Source organism: Dermacentor albipictus, chromosome 2 (genome assembly GCF_038994185.2).
Source record: "Dermacentor albipictus isolate Rhodes 1998 colony chromosome 2, USDA_Dalb.pri_finalv2, whole genome shotgun sequence".
NCBI classification, from domain to species: Eukaryota; Metazoa; Arthropoda; class Arachnida; order Ixodida; family Ixodidae; genus Dermacentor; species Dermacentor albipictus.
Window position 1 is genome coordinate 68,538,703 of NC_091822.1, and position 25,397 is coordinate 68,564,099.

Sequence of the window (25,397 nt, forward strand, 5' to 3'; positions counted from 1 at the left end):
ATGTCTAGCGGGGATCTCTTCCTAGAACTGAATAACAAAGATCAAGCAGATAAGCTCTCTGAACTTACCAGTATTGGCGAAGCGACAGTAACTGTTTCAGCCCACAGAACACTTAATACAAGCAAGGGAGTAATATCTGAAGAAGACATTATTGGTTTAAACGACGAGGAACTGCTGGAAGGTTTCCAGGAACAAAATGTCACCAAAGTACAAAGAATAGTAATCCGAAGAAACGATCAAGAAATCCCCACTAAACATGTTATACTCACCTTCGCAACAAGCGTAATGCCTACTTCACTCGATGCAGGTTATGTCAAAGTCAATGTGAGACCGTATATCCCGAATCCCAGACGGTGTTTTAAGTGCCAAAGATTTGGACATGCTTCACATGCATGCTGAGGACAAACAAGTTGTGCTAAATGCAGCTCCAACGACTACCAATCAGAGAATTCCACTTCTTCGCCACATTGTGTTAACTGCAAGGGAGTTCACCCCTTGCTGGAAAAAAGAAAAACAAGTCATTGCACTAACTGTTAAAGAAAAAATCTCGTTCTCCGAAGCCAGAAAAAGACTGTCGTACCTTCCCCGAAGAAGTTATGCCGAAGTGACGCAGGCGGGGGCAGCGTCACAGAGGCCTCCGGAGTCCTCCGAGCCCACGCGCAGTGGTGCCGCAGTGACTCCTCCCGCCCCCGTGGTGGAAGCAGTCAGTACTGCTCCAACCTCTTCGACGGCCCTGCAGACACCAGCCCCGCAGGGCCCTAAAATCAAACGAACCGCATGGCCCGAGGCACGTGTCTCGGCGCCTAACTCTCGGTCCTCCAGCGCCTCAGAGAGAGCGATGGAAGTCGACACAAAAACTCCGGTGTCATTGACACCGTAGGATAGGCGCTCTCTCGAGCGCGGTAAGAGGGACAAAATCCCAATAACAACTCAAAATCATCATCATCATCATCAGCCTGGTTACGCCCACTACAGGGCAAAGGCCTCTCCCATATTTCTCCAGCAACCCCGGTCATGTACTAATTGTGGCCATGCCGTCCCTGCAAATTTCTTAATCTCATCCGCCCACCTAACTTTCTGCCGTCCCCTGCTACGCTTCCCTTCCCTTGGGATCCAGTCTTTAACCCTTAATGACCATTGGTTATCTTCCCTCCTCATTACATGTCCTGCCCATGTCCATTTCTTTTTCTTGATTTCAACTAAGATGTCATTAACTCGCGTTTGTTCCCTCACCCAATCTGCTCTTTTCTTATCCCTTAACGTTACACCTATCATTCTTCTTTCCATAGCTCGTTGCGTCGTCCTCAAATTGAGTATAACCCTTTTCGTAAGCCTCCAGGTTTTTGCCCCGTAGGTGAGTACTGGTAAGACACAGCTAATGTACACTTTTCTCTTGAGGGATAATGGCAACCTGCTGTTCATAATCTGAGAATGCCTGCCAAACGCACCCCAGCCCATTCTTATTCTTCTGATTACTTCTGATTACTTCTTTGATTACAACTCAAAATAAGAAAGCGTTAACCTAAAGGTTATCGCTCATTTGTATTAGCCTTTTTAGATCCATGTCACTTATACCACACCTCTTTATTTTTCCGTAATGCTATTTCTTATCTTTCCATTTTAAAATGGCTTTTAGTATCCACTGGAATTGTAGAGGGCTTTTACACAACTTATGTGACATTAAAGACATATTAATAAACTTCTCTCCTGTAGCCCTGTGCTTACAGGAAACAACCCCGCAGGGGCGTCTGCGTCAGCAGGCGTTTGGTGTGTGGCGACACCACGGACCCGAGCACACGAGGGTTGGACCCTCCCGCGTGTAGCCGTGCGCGGCTTAGCCGTGTCTGGGGAAAAGGGGATCCTGGGGGTTGAGCCGATGCCGGGTGTTTGGACCTTTAAGGCCCCCCGGCGGAGGCAACACACCCCTTTGGCCTCTGCTTCACATAGACGGCACCCCCGGACTGACCCACCCGGGGGAAATCGGCAGTCGCCTCTTCCTATCTCTTCCTCTCGAATCTTTGTCTTTATCTCTTACTTTTTTACCTTTCCTGTCTTCTCCTCTCTTCCATTTACTTCATTCTCCTCGGCGGCAAGGGTTAACCCTGTGTGGTTATCCAACCTTGGGTACACCATATTTGGTTATAGTGGCGGCGTACGGCTGGCGTCGTGCAGACTTGCGTGCAAGCTCTGCCGCGTCCCCTCGTTGGGCTCCGTGGTGGGTGGTCGGCGCTGTTGCCGAATTTTTATACATTTTCATGGAAACCTCTTTTCCCAAACTTCCTGATCGCCCTCAGAAACGAGGGCGCACCGAAGAGCTCTTTCAATTTTTCGGACGACAAGTCCACAACTTTCCTCGATTTCACGTCATTCACTCAGAAAAGCCAGACAAACTAGTGCGATCCATTTCACCGTTCCTTGTATCCAAGTCTTTGACCGAAGTTTTCGGTACAGGATATAAGGTGTCGAGAATGTCAAGTGGCGATCTCCTTTTGGAGCTCCAAAACCAGAAGCAGTATGAAAAGCTGCCGAAACTTGTCGCATTTGGCGAGACCCAAATAACAGTAACCCCGCACCGTACCATGAACACAAGCCGCGGTGTTGTCTCGGACGATGACTTGCTGGAGCTCACGGAGGATGAACTCTTGGAGGGCTTCAGTGACCAGAACGTTATCAATGTTAAAAGAATTAAGATCAGGCGTGACAGCAAAGAAATCAAGACCAAACACCTTATATTGACTTTCGGCTCAAGTATTCTGCCCGAGTCTGTAGAGGCCGGGTACATCAAGCTCCGTGTTAGGCCATATGTGCCAAATCCGCTTAGATGTTTCAAATGCCAACGCTTCGGTCACAGTTCGCAGAGCTGCCGAGGCCGTCAAACCTGTGCGAAGTGCAGTGCACACGAACATACTTCTGAAGCTTGCGTGAACACTCTCCATTGTGTAAACTGTGAAGGCGAGCACGCCGCATACTCGCGGTCGTGCCCGTCCTGGAAAAAAGAGAAAGACATAGTCACAATCAAAGTAAAGGAAAACATATCATTCAAAGAGGCACGCAGGCGGGTAGCATACTTGCCAAAGAAAAGCTTTGCCGAAGTGGCGCGTCAGGGGGCAGCGTCACAACGGCCTCCGGCGGCTGTCCGACCCACAGGCAGTGAGTCGGCAGCTACGCCATCTGCCCCCACGGCGGTTGCAGCTAGCGCTGCTCCGTCAACCCTGAATGAGGGATCATCGACCCCGAAGGTTGGCGCAGCCGAGGTTGCCCCGGCCTCCCCGGCCCCTTCCTGCGCTGGCAACAGCCGGCGCAGCCAAATCCCTCAGGGAGCCTCATCGACCTCCGGGCTGGTGGGCGCAGGGGTCTTGCCCTCCAAGGCGGGACCCTCTCTAGTAACTTCTCGCTCGCAAGAGCACGTGTCCGGCGCCTCACACGAGGCAATGGACACTACACCTTTCCTCACGGCGCGCCAAGCGCCTAAGGAGCGGCGAGGCTCCCTCGAACGCTCCAGAAAGGGCAAAACCCCGATTACAGGGCCTCGAAAGAGCTCTGTAATCTAAGACATCTTTCAGTTTCCGTACACACAGCACCAACTTACTTTAAATATGGATACACAAATCATACAGTGGAACGTCAGAGGTCTTCTTAGGAACCTTGATGATGTGCAAGAGATTATACACAAACACAATCCAAAAGTGCTGTGTCTACAGGAAACACACCTCAAATCACAACACACAAACTTTCTCCGACAGCATGTTACTTTTCGCAAAGATCGCGATGATGCAATCGCATCATCGGGAGGTGTTGCAATTGTAATCCAAAAGAGCATAGCATGTCAACATTTACAGCTACGAACGGCCCTTGAAGCAGTGGCGGTTCGAATTGTTTTGCTAAACAAACTTATCACTATTTGCTCGATTTATATACCTCCACACTACAAACTAAGCAAACATGAATTTCAGTCCTTCATAGATGAATTGCCAGAACCGTACGTTGTACTTGGGGATTTCAATGCGCACAACAGCCTTTGGGGCGACTCTCGTATAGATGCGCGAGGTCGTCTTGTTGAACAGTTCCTCTTCTCTTCTGGTACATGCCTGCTGAATAAGAAGGCACCCACATATTATTCTCTCGCCAACCGAACATTTTCATCCATTGACCTCAGTCTAGTTTCCCCGTGTATATTGCCTGAACTCGAATGGGAAGTTATGGAAAATCCTTACGGGAGCGACCACTTCCCCATACTAATAAGAACATCCAAAGAAAACGAATATCCTCCACAAGCTCCTAGGTGGAAGATAGACACAGCCGACTGGCAGAAATTTCGAACTCTCTCTAGCATCACATGGGCTGACCTGTCTTCTTTAGAAATTGATGCTGCTGTGGATTATCTTACAGCATTCATAATAGATGCCGCATCACATTGCATACCCGAAGTAAGTGGTTTGGCATGCAAACCACGTGTACCGTGGTGGAACAGCGAGTGTCGAACCGCCCGTAAGAATCAGAACAGGGCGTGGGGGTTGCTGCGAGCTTCTCCCACCGCTGAGAATCTTATCAACTTTAAAAAAATAAAATCCCAAGGTAGGAGAACCCGCCGGCAGGCCAGAAGAGAAAGCTGGCACAAATTTTTATCGAGTATTAACTCGTTCAGAGATGAGGCCAAAGCCTGGAACAGGGTTAATAGGATTCGAGGGCGACAAACATATTCACTCCCTCTAGTAAATACACAGGGCGATACACTGAAAGATCAGGCCGACTCACTTGGGGAGCACTTTGAGAGTGTATCAAGCTCAAAACATTATTCGCAATCCTTCCTAAAATATAAACAAATAGAAGAATGCAAGCCCCTCATCAATAAATACCGACAGAATCAACCGTACAATTGCCCTTTTAGTATTGCCGAATTGAAAGCTGCCTTGAGCGCATGCAAAAGCTCCTCACCGGGATCCGATAGAATCATGTATGAAATGCTCAAAAACTTACACAATGACACGCAAGAAACACTACTTACACTTTTCAACACTATGTGGGACGCAGGGTACCTTCCAACAGCATGGAAAGAAGCTGTTGTGGTCCCTGTTTTGAAACAAGGGAAAGACCCTTCTTCAGTGGCAAGTTACCGCCCGATAGCCCTCACAAGCTGCATGTGTAAGGTATTTGAAAAAATGATAAATCGGCGACTCATCCATTCCCTTGAACAAAACAAAATGCTTGATCCCTTTCAGTGTGGCTTCCGAGAAGGGCGCTGCACAACCGACCATCTTGTACGTATTGAAGGACATATTCGTGACGCGTTTGTACACAAACAGTTCTTCTTATCGATATTCCTCGATATGGAGAAGGCGTACGATACGACCTGGCGCTACGGAATCTTGAAAGATTTGTCAGAAATCGGCATTCATGGTAATATGCTAAACATAATAAAAAGCTACTTGTCCAATCGTACCTTCCGGGTGAAAGTAGGCAATGTGCTGTCACGTCCTTTTGCACAAGAAACCGGTGTACCCCAGGGTGGCGTGCTCAGTTGCACACTCTTTATTGTTAAGATGACAACACTTCATGCTTCCTTACCACCGGCCATTTTGTATTCAGTCTATGTGGACGACATTCAAATCGGTTTCAAATCCTGTAATCTCGCAGTGTGCGAGAGACAGGTACAGCATGGTTTGAACAAGGTGTCAGGGTGGGCTGAGAAAAATGGATTCAAAATCAATCCTCATAAGAGTTCTTGTGTTTTGTTCACAAGGAAGAGAGGCCTAGTTCCGGATCCCTGCTTGGAAGTCTGTGGACAACAGATACCTGTAAACAAAGAACATAAATTTCTAGGTGTCATACTTGACTACAGACTCACTTTCGTCCCCCACATTAAACATCTTAAAGAAAAATGTCTGAAAACAATGAACATAATGAAACTTCTTTCCCAGACTACGTGGGGTAGTGACAGGAAGTGTTTAATGAATCTATATAAAAGCCTCATTCGATCACGACTCGACTACGGTGCCGTCATTTATCACTCTGCCGCCCCGAGCGCACTAAAGATGCTAGACCCTGTTCACCATCTGGGCATCCGGTTAGCCACAGGAGCTTTCAGAACGAGTCCCGTACAAAGTTTATATGCAGAATCGAATGAGTGGTCACTTCATATCCAGAGAACATACATCAGCCAAACATATTTTTTGAAAGTCCACTCTAATCCCGAACATCTCTGTTTTAACACAATTAATGATATGACATATGCTACACTATTTCGTCATCGTCCTTCCGTAAGACAGCCTTTCTCGCTGCGTGTGAGGGAGCTTAGTCATGAAATGCATGTTCCAATCCTCGAACTTCGCCTAATGCATCCAGCCAAGCTGCTACCTCCTTGGGAGTGGCAGTTGATACAATGCGATACATCTTTCATGGAAGTTACAAAAAACGCTCCAGAGATTGAAATCCAGATGCATTTCCGGGAACTCCAGCACAAACACTCCTGCACGGAGTTCTACACAGACGCATCGAAGTCACACGACGGGGTGTCCTATGCAGCCGTCGGGCCATCCTTCTCGGAAACCGATGTACTGCATGCGGAAACTAGTATCTTTACGGCTGAGGCTTACGCACTACTGTCGGCTGTGAAGCATATAAGGAAATCAAAACTCCAGAAAGCAGTCATATATACGGATTCCCTTAGTGTTGTGAAGGCCTTGATGGCTTTCTCTAACCACAAAAATCCAGTTTTAACGAACTTTATTCTGCTCTGTGTAAAGCGTATATAGGTAATCAGCATGTCATCATATGCTGGGTGCCAGGTCATAGGGGCATCGAAGGTAACGTTCTTGCGGACCAGATGGCCACGTCAGTTACATCGCATTCTGCTAATCCCACCGCTGCAGTTCCTGTCACAGACCTGAAGCCCTTCTTACGGAGGAAACTACGGAACCAGTGGCAACGGCTATGGGACGCGGAAACAAATAATAAGCTCCACGTGATAAAGCCACAGTTAGGATTCTGGCCTTCAGTAACAAAATCACGCCGGACAGATGTCCTATTCTGTCGTCTAAGAATAGGACACACATTTGGCACACATAACTTTTTACTCACCGGAAATGAGCCTCCAACCTGTGGTAGATGCGGGGAGAGGCTGACCGTCCTCCACGTCCTCCTGGAGTGTCGGGAAGCCGAACATGAAAGAAAGAAGCATTTTCCCTTAGCATATCGGCAGCGCATCCCCCTTCATCCAGTAATGTTACTAGGCCCAGAACCGCTGTTTGACTCCAGCGCAGTCCTGGGCTTCCTGAAAGATGTTGTATTACATGTTATAAGCCCCACACACTCATAGCGTCTCCTCTTTCCAGAGGATGCCGCTGTGATAATTTCTTTTATGTAGCACATGCCTCTAGGCCCTTGTGTCTCAAGGGCTCTAACGAGGCAGTGGTGCTCTAGTGAATTTTAGAATCTTATATATTTTCTATTTTGCATCATTCTTTTACGATGGATTTTAATGTACATAGTATCCGTCATTAGTCATCACCATAATTTTATAGCACTCAGATTTTAAGCACTTTACAGCGACTATTTTTAGGCCACTTTACAGCCAAGTCACATCTCCCATAATACATCGTTAACACTACCACTTGTCATGGCGCTCTTTGGCCAAATCTGGCCCTTGCGCCACAAAAAACCACACATCATCATCATCATACAGGAAACAAACCTAGGCGAAAAACACAAAAACATTTTGAAAGGTTTTACTGTTGTACGGCGCGACCGTACTCAGGCGAACCGGCTGTCAGGTGGTGTAGCCATTGTCCTGCCAGTTGGTATAGCAGCCAGAGAAGTTCCCATTAACACTCACATAGAAGCCGTTGCTGTCACCGTTTTAGCTCACAAAACCATCACCATTTGCTCAGTATACATTCCGCCGCATTTACATTTTACCGTAAGAGACCTAGAGTTAATTTTAAACCAGCTACCCGAACCATTTTTATTAGCCGGTGATTTTAATTCACATAACACGTTGCGGGGTAGTCAACCAACTGACACCAGGGGTCAAACGCTTGAAGATTTTATTCTAACAAATAACATATGCCTTTTAAACACCGGTGCGGCAACTTACTACTCCCCAAGCACAGGCGCTATGAGTTGCTTAGATCTGGCACTATGCTCTCCATCTCTCTTTGACGATTTCCAATGGAGTGTTATTGACAACCCCTACGGTAGTGACCATATGCCTGCTATTATTAAAAAAAATCTCCTTCTCCTACCATACCATTAAGACCACCCCGTTAGAAACTCCACCTAGCAGACTGGCCTGTCTTTAGTGAAAAGGCCAGTCTGGATAACATATCAGATGAGCTAACCATAGATGAAATGAATGATAAGATCACCGCCTGTATACTTGCTGCAACAGCGGAAACAATCCCACAATCCTCTGGCTTATTAAGAAAAAACCTGAAATCCTGGTGGACGAAGGAATGTACACAAACAAAAAAACAACAAAACAAAGCGTGGGGTATCTTTCGGCGATACCCAACACAAGACAATCTACTCTCCTTCAAAAAAGCAAAAGCGAAAGCCAGGTACACACGCAGACAAGCCGAAAGACAGTCCTGAAAAAATTACGTCTCGTCTATAAATAGTTCAATAACATCCAAACGAATGTGGGATCAGGTTCGCAAGTTTAGAGGCGACTACGCTTCTTACACTATCCCCATACTATCACCTCCAGGCACGCAAACAAATATAGACGAACAAGCAGACATATTAGGACAACACTTCCATAATATATCAAGCTCGGTAAACTATTCAGCTGAATTTCTAAAACATAAGCAATAAGCAGGAAAACTAAAGCTTCCGACCACAGGAAGTTCAGAAAGACCGTATAATGCCGCTTTAACACTAGCGGAAATCAATATAGTACTAACAACTGACAAGAAAACAGCACCCGGTCCGGACAGAGTACATTACGCGATGCTCAGTTCAGTTCAGTTTATTTCTTTAATAAGGAGGAGACATACATGTTTACATAAGTATACAGAAGGAGGTCCCAGAGCATGTGGCTGAAAGGGGACCTCCTGACAGAAAATATATACATTAAAGAAAATACAAGGCATAAAACAGCAATACAGTAGTCACAGTGATGAAGAATATTCAAAGTATAAGTACAAACTGTAAAGTAACATGAAGTCAATAGCTAGTCGTACAAATAAAACAGTAGTTTAGGGCATTCGCAACATAACAAACCAAAATACTTATAAAGGCTATAAATGAGAGAATAAGAAAACTAAAGAAAAAAGAAAAAAACCGGCAAGGAAATGAGCAGGAGTGAGGTGAATAGCTTAGATATGTGGATTATTTTGGCTATCTAGTAGGAAAGTGAATAATGTTTTCTTGAAGGAACTCAAAGAAGAAGAGTCCTTGACATTTAATGGGAGGCTGTTCCAAGTGGATACTGCTGCGAAGTATCCAGATTGTTTTCCATAATTAGTATGTATTAGTGGTAATAAGAAATTGTTGTTAGCTGCAAACCTTGTGCGGTTCAAGTTAACCAAAGTAGCCGTAGAAAATATATTTACTGGAGAAGAATTACGTATTACCTTAAATAACGTTATGGCTAATTTATATTTAACAATATTTTTTACTGAAAGTATTCTGTGGTTGAAAAGCATATCAGAAGCACTGCAGTTGAATGAGCTGAATGACAATATCCGGATGGCTTGATTCTGCAAATGCTGTAGTGGTGCTATATGAGTTGGATATGTGTTACCCCATGCTGTAATGCAATAATTAAGATGGCTGTGAATAAAAGAATAATACAAGGTCAGCAATGTTGGTTTGCTAAAATAATATCTAGATTTAAGTAAAATTCTAATACCGGGAGAAATTTTGCGCTTTAAATAGGCGATATGCTTCGTAAATTTTAAGTTTGAGTCAAGAATTATTCCAAGAAATGAGCATTCATTAACTGCACTGATGTTAAGAGAGTTTAGGTTGACAGTGGGAATGAACTCTGGTGTCCTGTGATTCGAATGAAAAAGCATAAAAGACGTTTTGGTAGGATTTATGCTTAGCGAGTTAAGCTGGCACCACGTTAAAATATTTTTCAGATCAGTGTTTAGCTTAATAGTCAGGGAAGTTAGTGAACGATCGGTAGCAAGTAATGTAGTGTCATCGGCGTAAAGAAAGGCCTCAGTTTCTGTTAAACAACCGGGTAAATCATTTATATAAAGCAGGAATAGTAGCGGGCCAAGTACAGACCCCTGCGGAACCCCTTTATTGGTTATTCTGAAATTAGAAAGTGAGGAACTAAAATACACAGCTTGTTTTCTATCTGTTAGGTAACTTTTTATAAGTGCTAATGCTGGGCCATCGATGCCTACTGCTCGTAGTTTAGTAAGTAAGATGACGTGGTTTATTGATTCAAATGCTTTGGATAAGTCGATAAAAATTGATCCTGCGTAGAAACCGGCATCTATAGCGCCTTTTATTTTATCCGTGAAAGAAAGTATAGCACAATCAGTCGAGGATCCTACACTGAAGTCGAATTGATTTGGCGAAAGAATGTTAAATTTTGAGAAGTACTTAGTTAAGCGTTTTTCAAGACCTTTTTCGATAATCTTGCTACAGAAAGGAAGAATTGCAATAGGGCGATAATTAGAAATGTAGGAGCGGTCACCCTTTTTAAATACTGGAATAATTTTTGCTTTTTTCAGTTGACTAGGAAATACTCCAGTCTTAAAGATTAAATTGATAACATGTGATAACGGGCGAGCGATAAGATGAGCTACTAATTTAATATTAATAGAGCTGATTTCGTCCAGACCTGCTCCTGTAACCTTTAAATCTTGTATGATATTAATTATTTCATCTGGGCCAGTTGGAAATAGGTACAATGATTGTAAGCATCGTTGAAATGATAGTTGATTATCAGTGGTATGATCAGAGGAATGGTCACAAAAGAACTCATTAAATGCGTTCGCGATTTCATCTGCTTGTTCATACGTGCCGTCTGATGAATGAAGCGTATTTATTGGTTTAGCCTTATGGCTTCGGTTCAAGAAGGAATTTATTACATTCCACTGCCGTTTTGTATCTGTGCCGGCTTCAGCTATTCTTAATTCATAATATTTTCTTTTGGCTACTCTGAGCTCATCTATCTCCTAATGCAGTTGAATCCTTGCTTCGTTTTTTTAATAAAATCTGGGAAACGGGAAAAATGCCGAAAGAGTGGAAGAAAGCTATCATAATTCCGTTCTTGAAAGCTGGAAAACCTCCCACAACAGCAACCAGTTATAGACCCATAGCACTCACAAGTTGTCTTGCAAAGTCCTATGAAGCCATCATCAACATAAGACTGACATACCTCCTTGAAACAGAGAACATGCTAGATAACCATCAATGTGGATACAAGAAAGGTTGCTCCACAGCAGATCACCTAGTCCGGCTCGAAGACGAAATACGTGCGGCCTTTCTACACAAACAATATTGTCTCACTGTTTTCTTTGATTTAGAAAAGGCCTACGACACAACTTGGAGGTTTGGTATCTTAAGGGACTTAGCAGATTTAGGAATCCGAGGTAAAATGCTCAAATGTCTAGCCGATTTCATGTCGGATCGAACATTCCAGGTGCGGTTAGGAACGACGCTGTCACGTATATTCATCCAGGAAAATGGAGTGCCACAAGGATGCGTACTAAGTACAACACTCTGTTAACAGTCATCCCCCCCTCTGTTATGCACTCCATATATGTGGATGATCTGCAAATAGCGTGCCACGCATCAACCTTACAAACATGTGAAAGACAGCTCCAGATAACAATAAATAAACTAACCGAGTGTGCTGAGAAAAATGGCTTCCGCTTCTCTACTCAAAAAACCGTTACAGTGCTATTCTCGCAAAAACGAGGATTGTACTTAGACCCGCTTCTAAAATTGAATAATGTCGCACTGCCGGTAAAACAGGAATATAAATTCTTGGGAGTAATCTTTGATAAAAAACTAAACTTCCTAGCCCACATTAAAACACTAAAAATAAAGCATTGAATATCCTAAAAGTTCTGTCTCATAAGCACTGGGGTTCCGACCGAACCTGTCTTTTACGTATTTACCGGTCTCTTGTGCGTAGCCTTTTAGACTACGGCTCCGTGGTTTACGGCTCAGCCAGGCAGTCCTACGTCCAACTCCTTGATCCAGTACATAACCTTGGATTGCGACTGGCAAGTGGTGCCTACAGAACGTCACCCATTCAAAGTTTATATGTTGAGTGTAACGAACCATCATTACAGCAGCGCAGAGCATTATTAACATTCTCTTACCTTCTCAGAATTCAGTCATCACCGCAACACATATGCTACAACTTCGTCACACAGTGCAACTCACGCTTACACTACACAAATATACCAAACATGATTAGACCACTTCTCCTGCGGTATGAGAAATACTGTCAGGATTATGACATCCCCCACGAAGTCCTCCAGGTCGCCAAGAAACCACAACGGTTGGCGCCATGGTACAATTTCACGCAGTTGTGCGACGGGACATTAACACATTTAAAGAAAAGAAACACTCCACACGAACACATCATGCAAGAATTCCGTGCTCTTCAAGACAAGTATCAAAATCACATGGAAATCTACACGGATGGCTCCAAAACAAAAGAACACGTGGGTGTAGGGGCCGTAACAGAAAATTGGGAAACAAGTGTCCGTCTACCAACACATGCTTCTGTTTTCACTGCTGAAGTTTATGCTGTATGGGTTGCAGTTAAAAAGATTGTCACTGGCAAGCACAAAAACACAGTCATATACACCTATTCCTTAAGTACACTGAAAGCTCTACATCTGAAATCTGAGTGTGAACTCCTGATAGGAGACATTTTAAACATGTTGGTGCTTAACGAATACGGGAGGTCAATTCGTTTCTGCTGGGTCCCAAGCCATGTTGGGATACCAGCTAACGAAGCAGCTGATAGATGTACATTGATGGCAGCGCACAAAGATATTACAAACACGACACTCCCATATAATGATAGCATCCATGCAATTAGAAAAGCCTTCACGGTAAAATGGCAACGCGAATGGGACCGTTGTGCCGACAAGCTACATCTCACGAAACCCATAGTTGGCGAGTGGAAGTCGTGTTATCATCAAGAGCGGTTCATCGAAGTAGTTTTATGCCGGCCATGCATTGGGCACACACACCTCACACACAACTACTTACTTACGAAAGAAGACACGCCAACATGCGAGAAATGTCAACAGCCACTAACAGTTATGCACATATTACTCACATGTACGCAGACTGAAACACACAGACGAACACTTTTGCACAAATGATATCAACTACACATACCTTTACACCCTGCTCAGATTTTAGGTGATGATCCGCTAGTCCCATTATGTGACGTCCACAAATTTCTACACGACACTGGGTTTTTACATAAAATATAGATTACTAACCCAGCCTTTTCCTTCACAAACTGGATTTTAAAACACCGCGTGTTTGGCGCAGCATAGCCTTAGCTGCTTTTGCGCCATTAAACCCCATTTACCTAACTAATTAACTAACTAACTAACTAACTAACTAACTAACTAACAGTTTGGGCTTTGGTAACTCTGTGGGCTTTAGGCGGATGTTTGTCGGTACCTGGGTTCTTTCTGTCAAAATACGGTACGTGATGTTTGTGCGCACACAAGTAGGGGACAGAAGTTTGTGTCTTCCCAGAATATTTACGTATTCAAAGCTAGAGGGTGTTGCGGGCTTTCGGGATACGAAAGGAGAGGACGAACGCAACGCAGCAGTAGATGAACCCGCGTACGTAGCCAATGAATGCTACGCAACCTTTATTTATGACTGTTTCTGAGTGGCTTTCGTTCATTTTGCCTATCTACGATGACATCAGCGGCACTTTACATAGCCTAGCGAAGGGTTATTATATCTTGTAGGAAAAGTTCCGCGTTCGCGATGCCCTTTAAGAAGCGTCTAAGTTGAGGCAAGCGAAATCGCGTTTGGCATAGAAAGATGACAAGTCTGCCTAGACCCGGCGTGGTGGCTGGGGCGTAGCGCTGCTAAGCTCGAGGACTCACGATCAAATCCCGGCCTCGGCAGCCGCATTTCGATATCGTTTCCATGCTAAAACGTCTCATAAAACCTCACACTAAGGAACCCAAACTGGTCTTGCTGGGGAGAGTGCCGATTCAAGTGGAGACCATGGATAGCGATTGGCGGCAGCATGACAGAGGGCGAGGTGGACACAGGCACTCGAATCTATCAATGTCTATCAATGTCTATCAATATATGTGAAGACAGTCAAGAAGACTGATTAACTGATGTCTCAAAGGGAGCGAGCTTTAAAGCGATTTCTCAGGCACTTTGGAAGTGTTTAATATGTGTATGTATGTGGTTCTTTTGATAATTAATCAATGACGTTCTGCTCTGCGGCTACTGCGGGACTTTCACGCTAGTGTCATTGCCAGACAATACCATCAGCTTTCAATGCCACAGCCATACGAACCTCTGGCAAGCCTCCAACGTTGGCGGTACAATGCGAAATAAGAAACAACAATGAATAATTATTGGCTAAATATTCGTGGTAATAAGTTGCACATTTCAATTGGGTATACACCAGGTGAATTTTATTTTAGGATCAATAAGTAATAATTAGGTTCTAAATAAACATATCAGTGATGACGCCCACGCAGAGGCATTGCAGCATCACCGTGTCAGCTTTCACCGCTACAGCCGCACTAACTCGTAGCTTAATTCTAAAATCGAGCCGCTATACCACGACGTAAAAAAAATACAACATAAACACGAATTAGTGTCTAATATATATCAGCTGTTCTATTCGAAAGCATTTATGCAAACCAACTTCTGATTATAAGCATTGATCACTATGTTTCAGATCCAATTCTCGGCTCCGAGAGAACTTGCGTTGCATTTATATTTGAAATCGATGAGGCCGTCACACGTCATCCTTCACTGCCGCAGAAGAACTGCTGAACCAGCGTCATTGTAAGTAAAGATTGGATTACTATTTTGTCAGTCGAAACTAATCTAGTTTAATCTAACTACAAAGCGAAAGAATCGGTACTTTCATCACGCCCGCAGTTAAGACCTAACAACATTGCAGTTAATGAGGACTTTTCACCCGCAACTCGACTTGCCCGTAAAAAACTAATTGAGTTTGCGAAATCACAACCAGACTCGCCACAGTTTAAATTCAGCCACAAGAAACTGCTACTAAACAACAAATGCTACATGTACCACTCTAACTCGAATAGTATTCAGGAAATGCCAAGACGCAACGTCGGCCTAAACCATGTTTCAGCTGCCTCGCAACACGCTCCTACTTAGGGACACGTGAGGGGCAGTGGGCATGTGCAAAATAATCAAGTCAGCATCCTTTATACTAACATCAGAAGTGTTCTGAAAAACCGTGACTCATTATCATCCGCAATTGGCACGTGTTCAGCCCATATAATAGCTTTAACTGAAACATGGCTCTCGAATGACATTCAAGACTCAGAACTGTTTCATGATAACAAACAATTCACGATATACCGCTGTGACCGAACAAAGCGCCGTGGTGGCGGCGTACTTCTTGCCCTTTCGAAATGCATCCCATCGTCACCCATTCACATCAGCACCAATCTAGAATCAGTGTGGGCTACAGCAACTCTGAACCATCAAAAGGTAATTTTAGGCGTTTGCTATCGTCCACCTTCCTCGTCACCCGCATTTACCAATGAATTGCATGATATCATTAGTACCATTACGACAATGTTTCCTTCTGCACCTCTTTTCTTATTTGGTCAATTTAATTTTCCTAATATAGTTTGGAACAGTGATCTACCTAACTTATTATCTTCTTCTTCTGATTCAAAAGATTTCTTAGGTATTTGTACTACATTTTCATTAACTCAATTAGTCACACAAGCACGAGATTAACATCCACTTCCGCAAACATTCTCGATTTGACCCTAACCAATCGTCCCGATTATGCCTCTGCCATCCATTACTTACCGGGTCTCAGTGACCACTTATTGCTAAATATTCATTTTAATACTGCGTTTGTGAAACTTCCGAGGACTAAAAAAATAATTAGAGACTATAAGAGAGCTAACTTCGAAGCAATAAATAATGAACTCAGTCTATTTCTTAACATATTCATGAGTTATTTTGAAAATCGTAGTGTGCAGTCAAACTGGAACATGTTTTCGGCAGAGGTAAATCGCTTAATCAATAAACACATCCCAACCCGTACTATAACATGCAATCCGCGCGCGCCTTGGTACAATAATCATTTAAAACGACTATCCAACAAAAAAAGACGACTGTATCGTTCCGCGAAGCAATCACCCACTGACTCACGTTGGAAAGCCTACACATTAGCATCTAACACCTATGTAGCCCCACTCAAAAGCGCTAAAGAAACATTCTTATCAACCACATTACCATCTATGCTGATAACTAACGTAAAAAAATTTTGGCGTGTCATACATCCACCTTCCGATGATTCTATCACTCTTAACACTGGCTCTGTAACCCTGTTCCGAAAAACCTATGCGCAACTCTCCTGAATAATAACTTTGTTAAAAATTTCTCGTGCACAGTTGATATTGAAATACCTATCTTGAATGACTATAATTTCTTAACTATGCCTCCAGTGACTGTTGAAGTTCCCGGAGTAATGCGACTAATAGACTCATTGAAGATGGATTCGTCACCCGGCTTTGATAACATCAGTGCTAAATTTCTGAAAAACACCTGCACTTATAGTTCCATTAAACTACCCAAAATATTTCAACAATCACTCAACACATCTACTGTTCCATCAGAATGGAAAATAGGAAAAATAATTCCTTTGCACAAATCTGGCAGCAAAACATCACCTACAAATTATCGCCCGATATCATTAACCAGTACCTGCTGCAAACTGCTAGAACACATTATTTTTGCTAAAATTGCGGATTTTCTTGAATCTAATTCATTTTTTTCGTCATCACAACATGGTTTTCGAAAATCATTTTCATGTGAATCACAATTATTAACATTTACTCACAAACTACACCAAATACTCGACTGTTCTTCTCTTGCCGATTGCATCTTTTTAGATTTTTCGAAAGCCTTTGACAAAGTGTGTCATAAACTTTTACTTTATAAACTAAGCAAATTAAACCTCGATCATAAAGTTCTCAAATGGATTGCGTCATTTCTCGCTAACCGTTCTCAGTTCGTAACAGCTAATGGCCATGACTCATCTCATAGCGACGTTCAGTCCGGTGTGCCCGAAGGTTCCGTCCTGGGCCCTCTATTATTCCTTATCTACATTAATGACTTACCTTCAGCAATAACCTCTGACGTACATTTATTTGCAGATAACTGTGTAATCCTCAGAGAAATAACTAACGAACACGACATCTCCCTGCTTCAGGCCGATCTCAATAACGTCAGCAAATGGTGCCGATTGTGGCGAATGGAACCGAACATTAACAAATGCAAATTTCTGAGAGTATCCCGATCTAACGATAATCTGCCTGTGTACTACTTGAATAACGTTGCTTTAGAATCTACTAACTCATATAAGTATTTAGGCCTACATATAACATCTAAATTAACATGGAATCATCATGTCGAATACATAATTATTCAAGCTAACCGCTTGATGGGATACTTACGCCGTAACTTTTCTCATGCTCCCACTCCTTTAAAATTACTACTTTATAAAACCCTGTTACGGCCAAAATTAGAGTACGCTGGAGCTATATGGGACCCCTACCACGAAAACCTAATACATTCCCTTGAACTCATCCAAAACAACGCCACTCCTTTTATTCTATGGAATTACTACCGTGGTGCGAGCGTTTCTTCTATGAAATCGAATCTGGGTCTTCAACCGCTAGCAACACGTCGAAAAATTTCCCGCCTTTCATTTTTTCATAAGCTATATCACCACCCTACACTTCACCCAAAATTCGTATCGCAACCATACTACTTATCTCACCGTACAGATCATCATCATAAAGTTAGAATTGGTACATGTAATACGACACACTTTTTACACTCATTTTTGCCACTTACGTCGAAAGATTGGAATGAACTTCCTTCTGACATTGTTTCCATTAATAACAATGATCATTTTCGAAAAGCACTAGCTAACAATATATAATAGCAAACATTTGTACGAACTGCTCCTGGTGTTTTCCTTTTTCTTGTTTAATGTTACTTTTATATGTCAAGCTCTATTACTGCATTTATCATACTTACAGCTAACATTGTATAATTAGCAAATATTGTGTATAAGCTCATGATTTGTTTCCTCCTTATTTGTTGTATAACCCACTCCCCTCTCTAATGCCGAAAGGCCCTGAGGGTAAATAAATAAATAAAATAAATAAATAAATAGTGTTTCTCTTTAGCGATCACTCACGTGGTGATACGTGGTCTAGGGCTACTTCTTTCGGTAAAGTTACAAATCATTGTGGCTCAGAATCATCAAGCAGCTTCAAATATGTGGTATGCTCTACCCTCGATGTATTTGCCACTAAGTGAGTTTACCACTGCTCCACGGCGAGGGTGGGGAGTGAGAGAAGATGGCAACAGAACACTCCACTGCGGCGTGAAACGTCATCGGTGAGGTTGTAAACCTCGGTGGTGTCCGTGAACCGAGTGGGGTAGATGAGGTGGGGGAAAGGTGTTTGCCTGGAGTTGTCAAAGGCGTCTGACCTCTGATCCTACCTCTGATATTGTGAAATACAGGCGGGTGGGGGGGGGGGAGGGAGGTGATGACTATAGCATGCTGTTTGCGGTAGATTGTTGTGTAATTTGTCAATTTGTCGATATATCATTGGGGGAGCGAACTAGGGAGTCAGGTGTAGTTGCTTCATCGCACGGTGCGCGTGAGTCCGAACTAGAAAGCGCGCGCTGGCCGCTGTCCAGGGCGCCCGCCCGTGATATGATGCGCGGGTGACATCACCAGCTGGTGGGACGTTGTGACCGTCGCCCTTGATGCTCCAAGCCCTTCACAAAACAGCAAAGTAGCGCAATATGCGGAGGATGGTTGGGAATTCGCATGGTGTGATTAAAACGCGACTCACGTAGATTATATGATTTTCCAGACTAGCCCGCAGTAATAAATATACTTTCGTGTTAAATGTATTCCGGCACATGGTAAGACGCAAAGTCTGAAAATGTTGTCCTTGCGTACACCCTTAGAAATATATACACCTGTTGGAGCGTATCTTTTGGCCTAACTAAAACCACCTGTGACGATATATATATATATATATATATATATATATATATATATATATATATATATGTGTGTGTGTGTGTGTGTGTGTGTGTGTGTGTGTGTGTGTGTGTGCGCGCGTGTGTGTGTGTGTATTTCGTGTGTTTCCTTGCTTTAATGATGCGGTCGCCATAATTACACGCCGCGAACCGCTGACAAAGCGTTCAATGCGCAAAGTGTGAACTGTAATACACGCACAGTGTCGCTTCTTGTTGAGGGACAAAATAATCCGCACAAGGTGTAAACATTTCCTCACAGTCTGAGAGTACTTGCTTGCACATGACGCCACAATGGCAGCAGCGCTGCTCTAAACATAAAATTAATTCAGCAAGATTTCAATGTGATATAATTGTTAGCCTCATGGCCCCCCAATTTTGTATTGCTGTTTTTCTTCCTTCCTAAGCTCTAGCGACTTGCTGCGACCGTATACATATTCAAGTGATGAAAGTGGGAACGCGTGTTCTTCCAGCTGACAAAGAAAAGAGTCGTGGGAAGACAACATTCATATGGGGACGGATTACCAGCGAAGCTGTTTAACGTGCATACATGGGCTGCATGCGTTGTGCTATTCATTTCTTTTTTCATATGACTTCACATAACGGCGACACAAGCGCCGCCGCGATCGCAGTATCACCCGTGTGCCTTCCGCAAGCGCTGATGCAGCCGCAGCGCCTCCTCAGGTACGCGTGACGTTATAACAATGGAAACGCAAGCCATGGCACACGCACCGTTGCCACACTCTTTCACAATCTCCCTATCTGTCTCCATTGCTGCAGCACGGTCGCCACACTCATTCCTTCTCCCCTACTCGTATCCCTTGCTGCAGCGCTGTTGCCAGACGCATCAGTTTAAGAACAACTTTGGGGATTGAAAAAAATTTGGCCTACGATTACGCTACTCCCTAACCCGAATTTCGAGAGCAGCTGTTTAGGCGTTTCGAATTCGCGAAAAATTACGGCAAGAAATTTGCTTCTGAAGGACAATGTGCTCTCGGCGGTGGCGCTGAGCCTCTGTTTGGACAGCTCGTTTAGCATCAGTCTGAGACGAAGCATTTCCAGCGGTTACATCGCTCATTATTCATAAAGGAAGCGTCTACACAGGAACGCGTCGCTCGTGCGGAGCGCATTCTCTGAGAGCGGTGGCGACGGCGGTGGCGGCACCGCAAGCTAAGTAGAGTATGCGCGCGGGGTCTGAAGCGACGCCGGGGCTTCGTTTCTGCGTTGTCTGCATGCCTAATCGTGCCGGCAGTACAAATTCCTCATCGCCCTTTTTGCCATACCCCCCTCAGCTTTCCGCCTCCTGATTGTGCTGTACTCTCCTTTCGGATTTTCTCCTCGCCTCTTTCGTCCTCCCGCTGCGCTCCACGTTCGCTTTCACCTTTCGCTGTACTCGTTCGCTCGGTTACGCCGACGCCGATGCTCGCCGCAGGAAATGGCGCTTAAGAGCTGCGCTCTAATCGACACTTATGCAGTGGCGTAGTAGTTCGATCGAAGTCAGATAGGCTGAACCGCAAATTTACAGTGTCAGTGAGACAGAACTGGTTGCGATTGGGATGCCACGTTTACTGGTGCTTTCTGTTTAGTGTCTGCAGGTGTACATAATTCGGTCTGTGAGGGTCTCCTGGGCACGTGCGCGTTATGAGATTAGCATTCCTAGCATACTATCTCCGCCCTCCACAGATTCGAAATAATGATGTTTTAATCAACGCAGTGTGTCGCTGCAGTGCTTAAATGTTAATCATAATAAAGTCGACAGTCATCGTGAGGTGGATTATGACGAAATTTTTTTTCTGGTATCAGAGGTATACGAATATACTGAATGTTCCCACGACACTAAGTTTTCTATGCGGACATTGGGGATTGTCTGGTTCCAAAAAAATATTGTTATCAATCGTGCATGCACTGCCTGTATTTCAAACGTTTCTATCAGGAATGCTTTATGTTATGCCGATACTGACATACCGTTACTGATCCTAAAGTAGTCACAACGCAAAGCTAAATAAACATGAATGCACGCATAATGATTAAGACTATCGTTCTAGGGCAACATAGGCCCCAAATGGTGCAAATTATTGTGATAGTATAACTCAGTTCTCAACGTCTGCAACTATCTCTTTAACTTCCGCAAAACAAAAGCTGCATCCGGTCGTCTGCAAACATATTATGCTCTGTTTTCCAGATGTCTGTCAGGACAACGCAACGTCGAACACCAGCTTTTCAGATGATAGACGGTGTGCCAAGGTGCATCGATGTAGACCCCGGCACCCTCAGAGAAAACTTGAAGTTCCGAGCTAAAGAAGGAGATATCGTGCAATGCACGTTCCCCAAGAGTGGAACCAGCTGGATTCAGTACATCACCCAGCTGATTTTAAGGCGAGGCGAGCCAATGAATGACTGCCGGGAATTCTGCGACGGCTGGCGTTTCATCGACTATATGAACAACAAAAACTGGAAGTCGCCCTACCCACTAAGATCATTCTCGACGCATTTGCCCTTGCCCATGGAACGTGTCAACGATGAAGGCAAGTACGTTTACTTGGCTCGCAACCCTTGGGACGTGTGCGTGTCGTTCTACAATATGGCGACCAGAATAAGCTACTATGATTTTCAAGATGGCACCTTCGAAGAATTAGTAGACGCTTTTCTCAGCGGGAACTTTGGGTACGGTGACTACTTCGAGCATGTGGCGGCGGGATATGCGTTGCGCAATCAACCGAACTTACTATTCCTTACCTACGAGGAACTCAAGAAAAACACTCGAGACGTCGTGCTCAGGCTGGCGTATTTCGTGGGTGAAGGCTACGGACGGGTCCTAGAGCAAGACGAAGAGCTGCTGAAGAAGGTGCTTCAGAGCTCAACGCCGGCGCATATGAGGAGCGTAGTAGTGGTTGACCTCGGCAGCGATTGGCACCCTGAGTTGAGACTGTCTCCGTTGCGAGGGAAGGTCACTTGCGAGGAGGGCTGCGGGGGCGATAAAACTCAGTTCGCCTACGTCAGAAGCGCGAAGGTTGGTGGCTGGAAAGAGTACTTCACACCCGAATTACTTCGACGAATGGAAGCGAGAATTATTGAGCTAGAGAAGACGTCTTGCTTCATGGACCTGTGGAAAGACTTCCGTGCCGAAGCTTGTAGGGTGTCTTCAAGTTGGAACTGAGTAAAGAAACTATTCAATCACATGGTGAGGAATTTGAAGTAGAAATAAATAATTCATTTCGCTGCTCAAGTTCATTTTGATGGGCAAAGTCATTCGGTTCTTAAGGAATGAAGATAGCTGTGTCTACCTCGAATGATTGGCACACATTGGGAACTTTATGTCGTATGTAGTGTTTATTTTTTGTGAGTATTGTGCAGTGGCGAAGACAGAGAAAATGGCCCAAATCAAAGGAAGGAATGTCAAACCAGGGCTAAATTCAGGTAGGTAAGTAGCACTGAGGAAAGGAAGAAGGGAGAATACATTAAAAGGAAGCTTTAGCTCGGGTGCTCCTATCTAAATACATATAAAAGTAGAATTCCTTTTTCTCAGCAATCGCTGCACCAAATTTGACGAGGTTTGCTGCATTTAAAAGAAAAACAAAGTTAAAATCTAGTGACTGTTGGTTTCGAATTTTTCACTTAGGTTTCCAATTCTTGATAAAAAATTGGCAAAAAAACGAAAAGTTTCAGCAAACGAAACTAGAAAGTGTACAACTGTAGCTCAGCAAGAAAAAATTTTATCACAATTCTATGAATTGCATTTGATACTACATCAAAGCGGACAAAGTTGATATGTTACACATTAATATAAAAAAGTTCAGTAATACATAAATGCGACTTTTGCAGAACCATTCTACACAACGTAACAAATTCACGTAACCTATAAATTGACAAATCGAATTTGTCCGCTTTGAGTGATCGACTGAATACCGGTTACAAAATTACAAAACTGCAATATTTGTTCTTGATGCAGAGCTGTTAGTTTATAAACTACGTGCGTCTAAAATGTTTTCTTTTACAGAATTGAGGACCTAAATGTCAATTCCGCTTCCAACCGTCACTAGAATTTAACTTCGTCTCTCAAATGCAACAAATTTCATCAAAATCTGTCGAGGAGTTATATAAGAAGAGCGTTTTTGCATTTTACATGTGTTTCAATAGGCCGCATCGGAGTTGGGCCCGAGCTAAAGCTTCCTCTTAAGAGAATGGCACAGAACAGAAAACATTATTCAGGTCCATCGGAACGTGCACTAGCACGTAGCGGGCCGCTGCCACGTCAGGACAGAAAGGCCTAGCCTTTCCACCATGGCGCGGTCCCGTTGGACTGCCTATAGTTGAGCTTCAAAATCGGGACTGCGTAGCGCAGCCTCCCACTTGGACGACGTAACGTCTTCGTCGGCCCGTAAGGCGGGGCACTGCTAGAGCATGTATTTTAAGTTGGCAAAATCTCAGCAAAGCGCGCAAGTGTTTGATGTTTGAATTATGGCATAGACCGGGTAAAAACGTGAATAAAGTGGGTTAACCGAGGGGCTCGATTTTTATTAGACATATCATAAGAAGCCAACCACCACTGACACCAAGGACAGCATAGGGGAAATTATTTGTGCTTAATAAATGAAATACAGAAACAATAAATTAATGGAAATGAGAGCGCATGAGAAAACAACTTGCCGCTGAATTTGGGATCGTTCCCCACCTGCGGCAAGTTGTTTTTGTGGATTGTGCATTGTGGAATGCATTGTGGAAGGAAGGATAAACGAAGCATCATTGTCTGGAGCACGATAGCAAGCGCAGATTACTGTCGGCCGAAATGAGGCTTTAGAACAGGTGAATAATATTTCGATGGGAGAGTCAATAACATGAAATTTCAGGCTGCGGTGTGTTGCTATGAGAACGCCACCGCCTCGTTGACCCATGCGATCGCAGCGCAAGACATCACAGTTGCGGAATGCGGTCTGTACTTCGCTATCCGTTATGTTCTCATTTAACCAGGTATCTGTTAGTACGACTACATTGCTTTCGGTGGTGTTGATTAGGCTAGATAGAGCATCGCGTTTAGGCAGGAGGCTTCTAATGTTAGTGTAAAGGACTGAGAGCAAGTTGGGAGTGTTTTTTGGGTGTGTTTTGATGATAGCAACGGCGTTCGAGGTAACACTGATTGCGATACGTGATCGATTGTGTACGTCATGGTACCGATTGCCATCCGGTAATGTCGAAGGGTAAATTTTTTGTTGTTGACTTTTAGCGTAATCTATGAGGTTTTTACGGCCAATACGAGTGTTACGGGAGTAGTCTTCCGATACGCTGTGAATTGTACCCGTAAAGTGTTTTGTGTTTGAAAGAACCTGTTCCTTGGTTTTGACGTGCGCGAACTCTACAATAATAGGGCTGTTCTTTTCAGTATTGAAATTACCAAGCTGGTGGGTCCGTTTTATGTCCAAAGGTTGGATTGTGAGATTTAGCTCGGATTTGCAAATATCTATAATAAGATTCTCGGATTCGGCCCAGGTTTCGCGGTCAGTATCCTTCCCACCAAAGCATACGAAATTGGAACGACGGGCCCTGTCCTCGCTGTCGTCTAGCCCATGCACAAGGTCAGACAATTTGTTTGCGTTTTCTTGGACGAGGCACTGGACGTCGTTAACTTGGGCTTTAAGGGGGTCTAGTGAGGCGCATTCTTCTTCAATTTTTGTTAGTCTTGATTTTATCTCCTTAAACGCTTTCTCTTGTTGAGCCAGTCTTGCGTGAATTGATTTCATGTTGTTTAGAAGGGTTGATTGCCCGTTTTTTAGCTCGTCCAATGCCTCAAGCAATTCATTGTGCGAATCTGTCTAGCCTGAGCGGGTGTTAGATCCAGGTCCAGGATCTAGTTCAATGTCCCCACATAGCAACAGAAGGCGAAAAATGACATGTGCGCAGTCGCTTGCAATGGCAATACAACAAAGTGGACTCGGCAGCACTATCAAATCAGCGTAACGTGTGCGCTTCGCAAAAAGAGGGTAAGGATTGTTTACCTGCACGGAATAAAGGCGAGTCATTTTGACGTAACTGTCGTTGGAAGTACTGCGAAGTCCACTGAAGGGGGTGTTGATTCCGGGGGGCTTTATACGTGGTGATGGCGATGAAGATTGGGAAGCTGATAGTTCTGGGAGCACGAA

General features: G+C 44.0%; 1 protein-coding gene across 1 annotated transcript in view; it reads left to right on the forward strand.

Moving 5' to 3' along the window:
- Positions 1-22,420, forward strand: part of LOC135903178 (3-beta-hydroxysteroid sulfotransferase-like) — a 93,463-nt gene extending 71,043 nt beyond the window's left edge. The window contains exons 2-3 of the mRNA XM_065433580.2: positions 14,879-14,988; positions 21,446-22,420. Coding sequence (XP_065289652.1) covers positions 21,446-22,420 — 975 coding nt within the window. The 5' untranslated portion in view covers positions 14,879-14,988. The remainder of the gene's footprint in view (positions 1-14,878; positions 14,989-21,445) is intronic.
- The last annotated feature ends 2,977 nt before the right edge of the window (positions 22,421-25,397 follow it).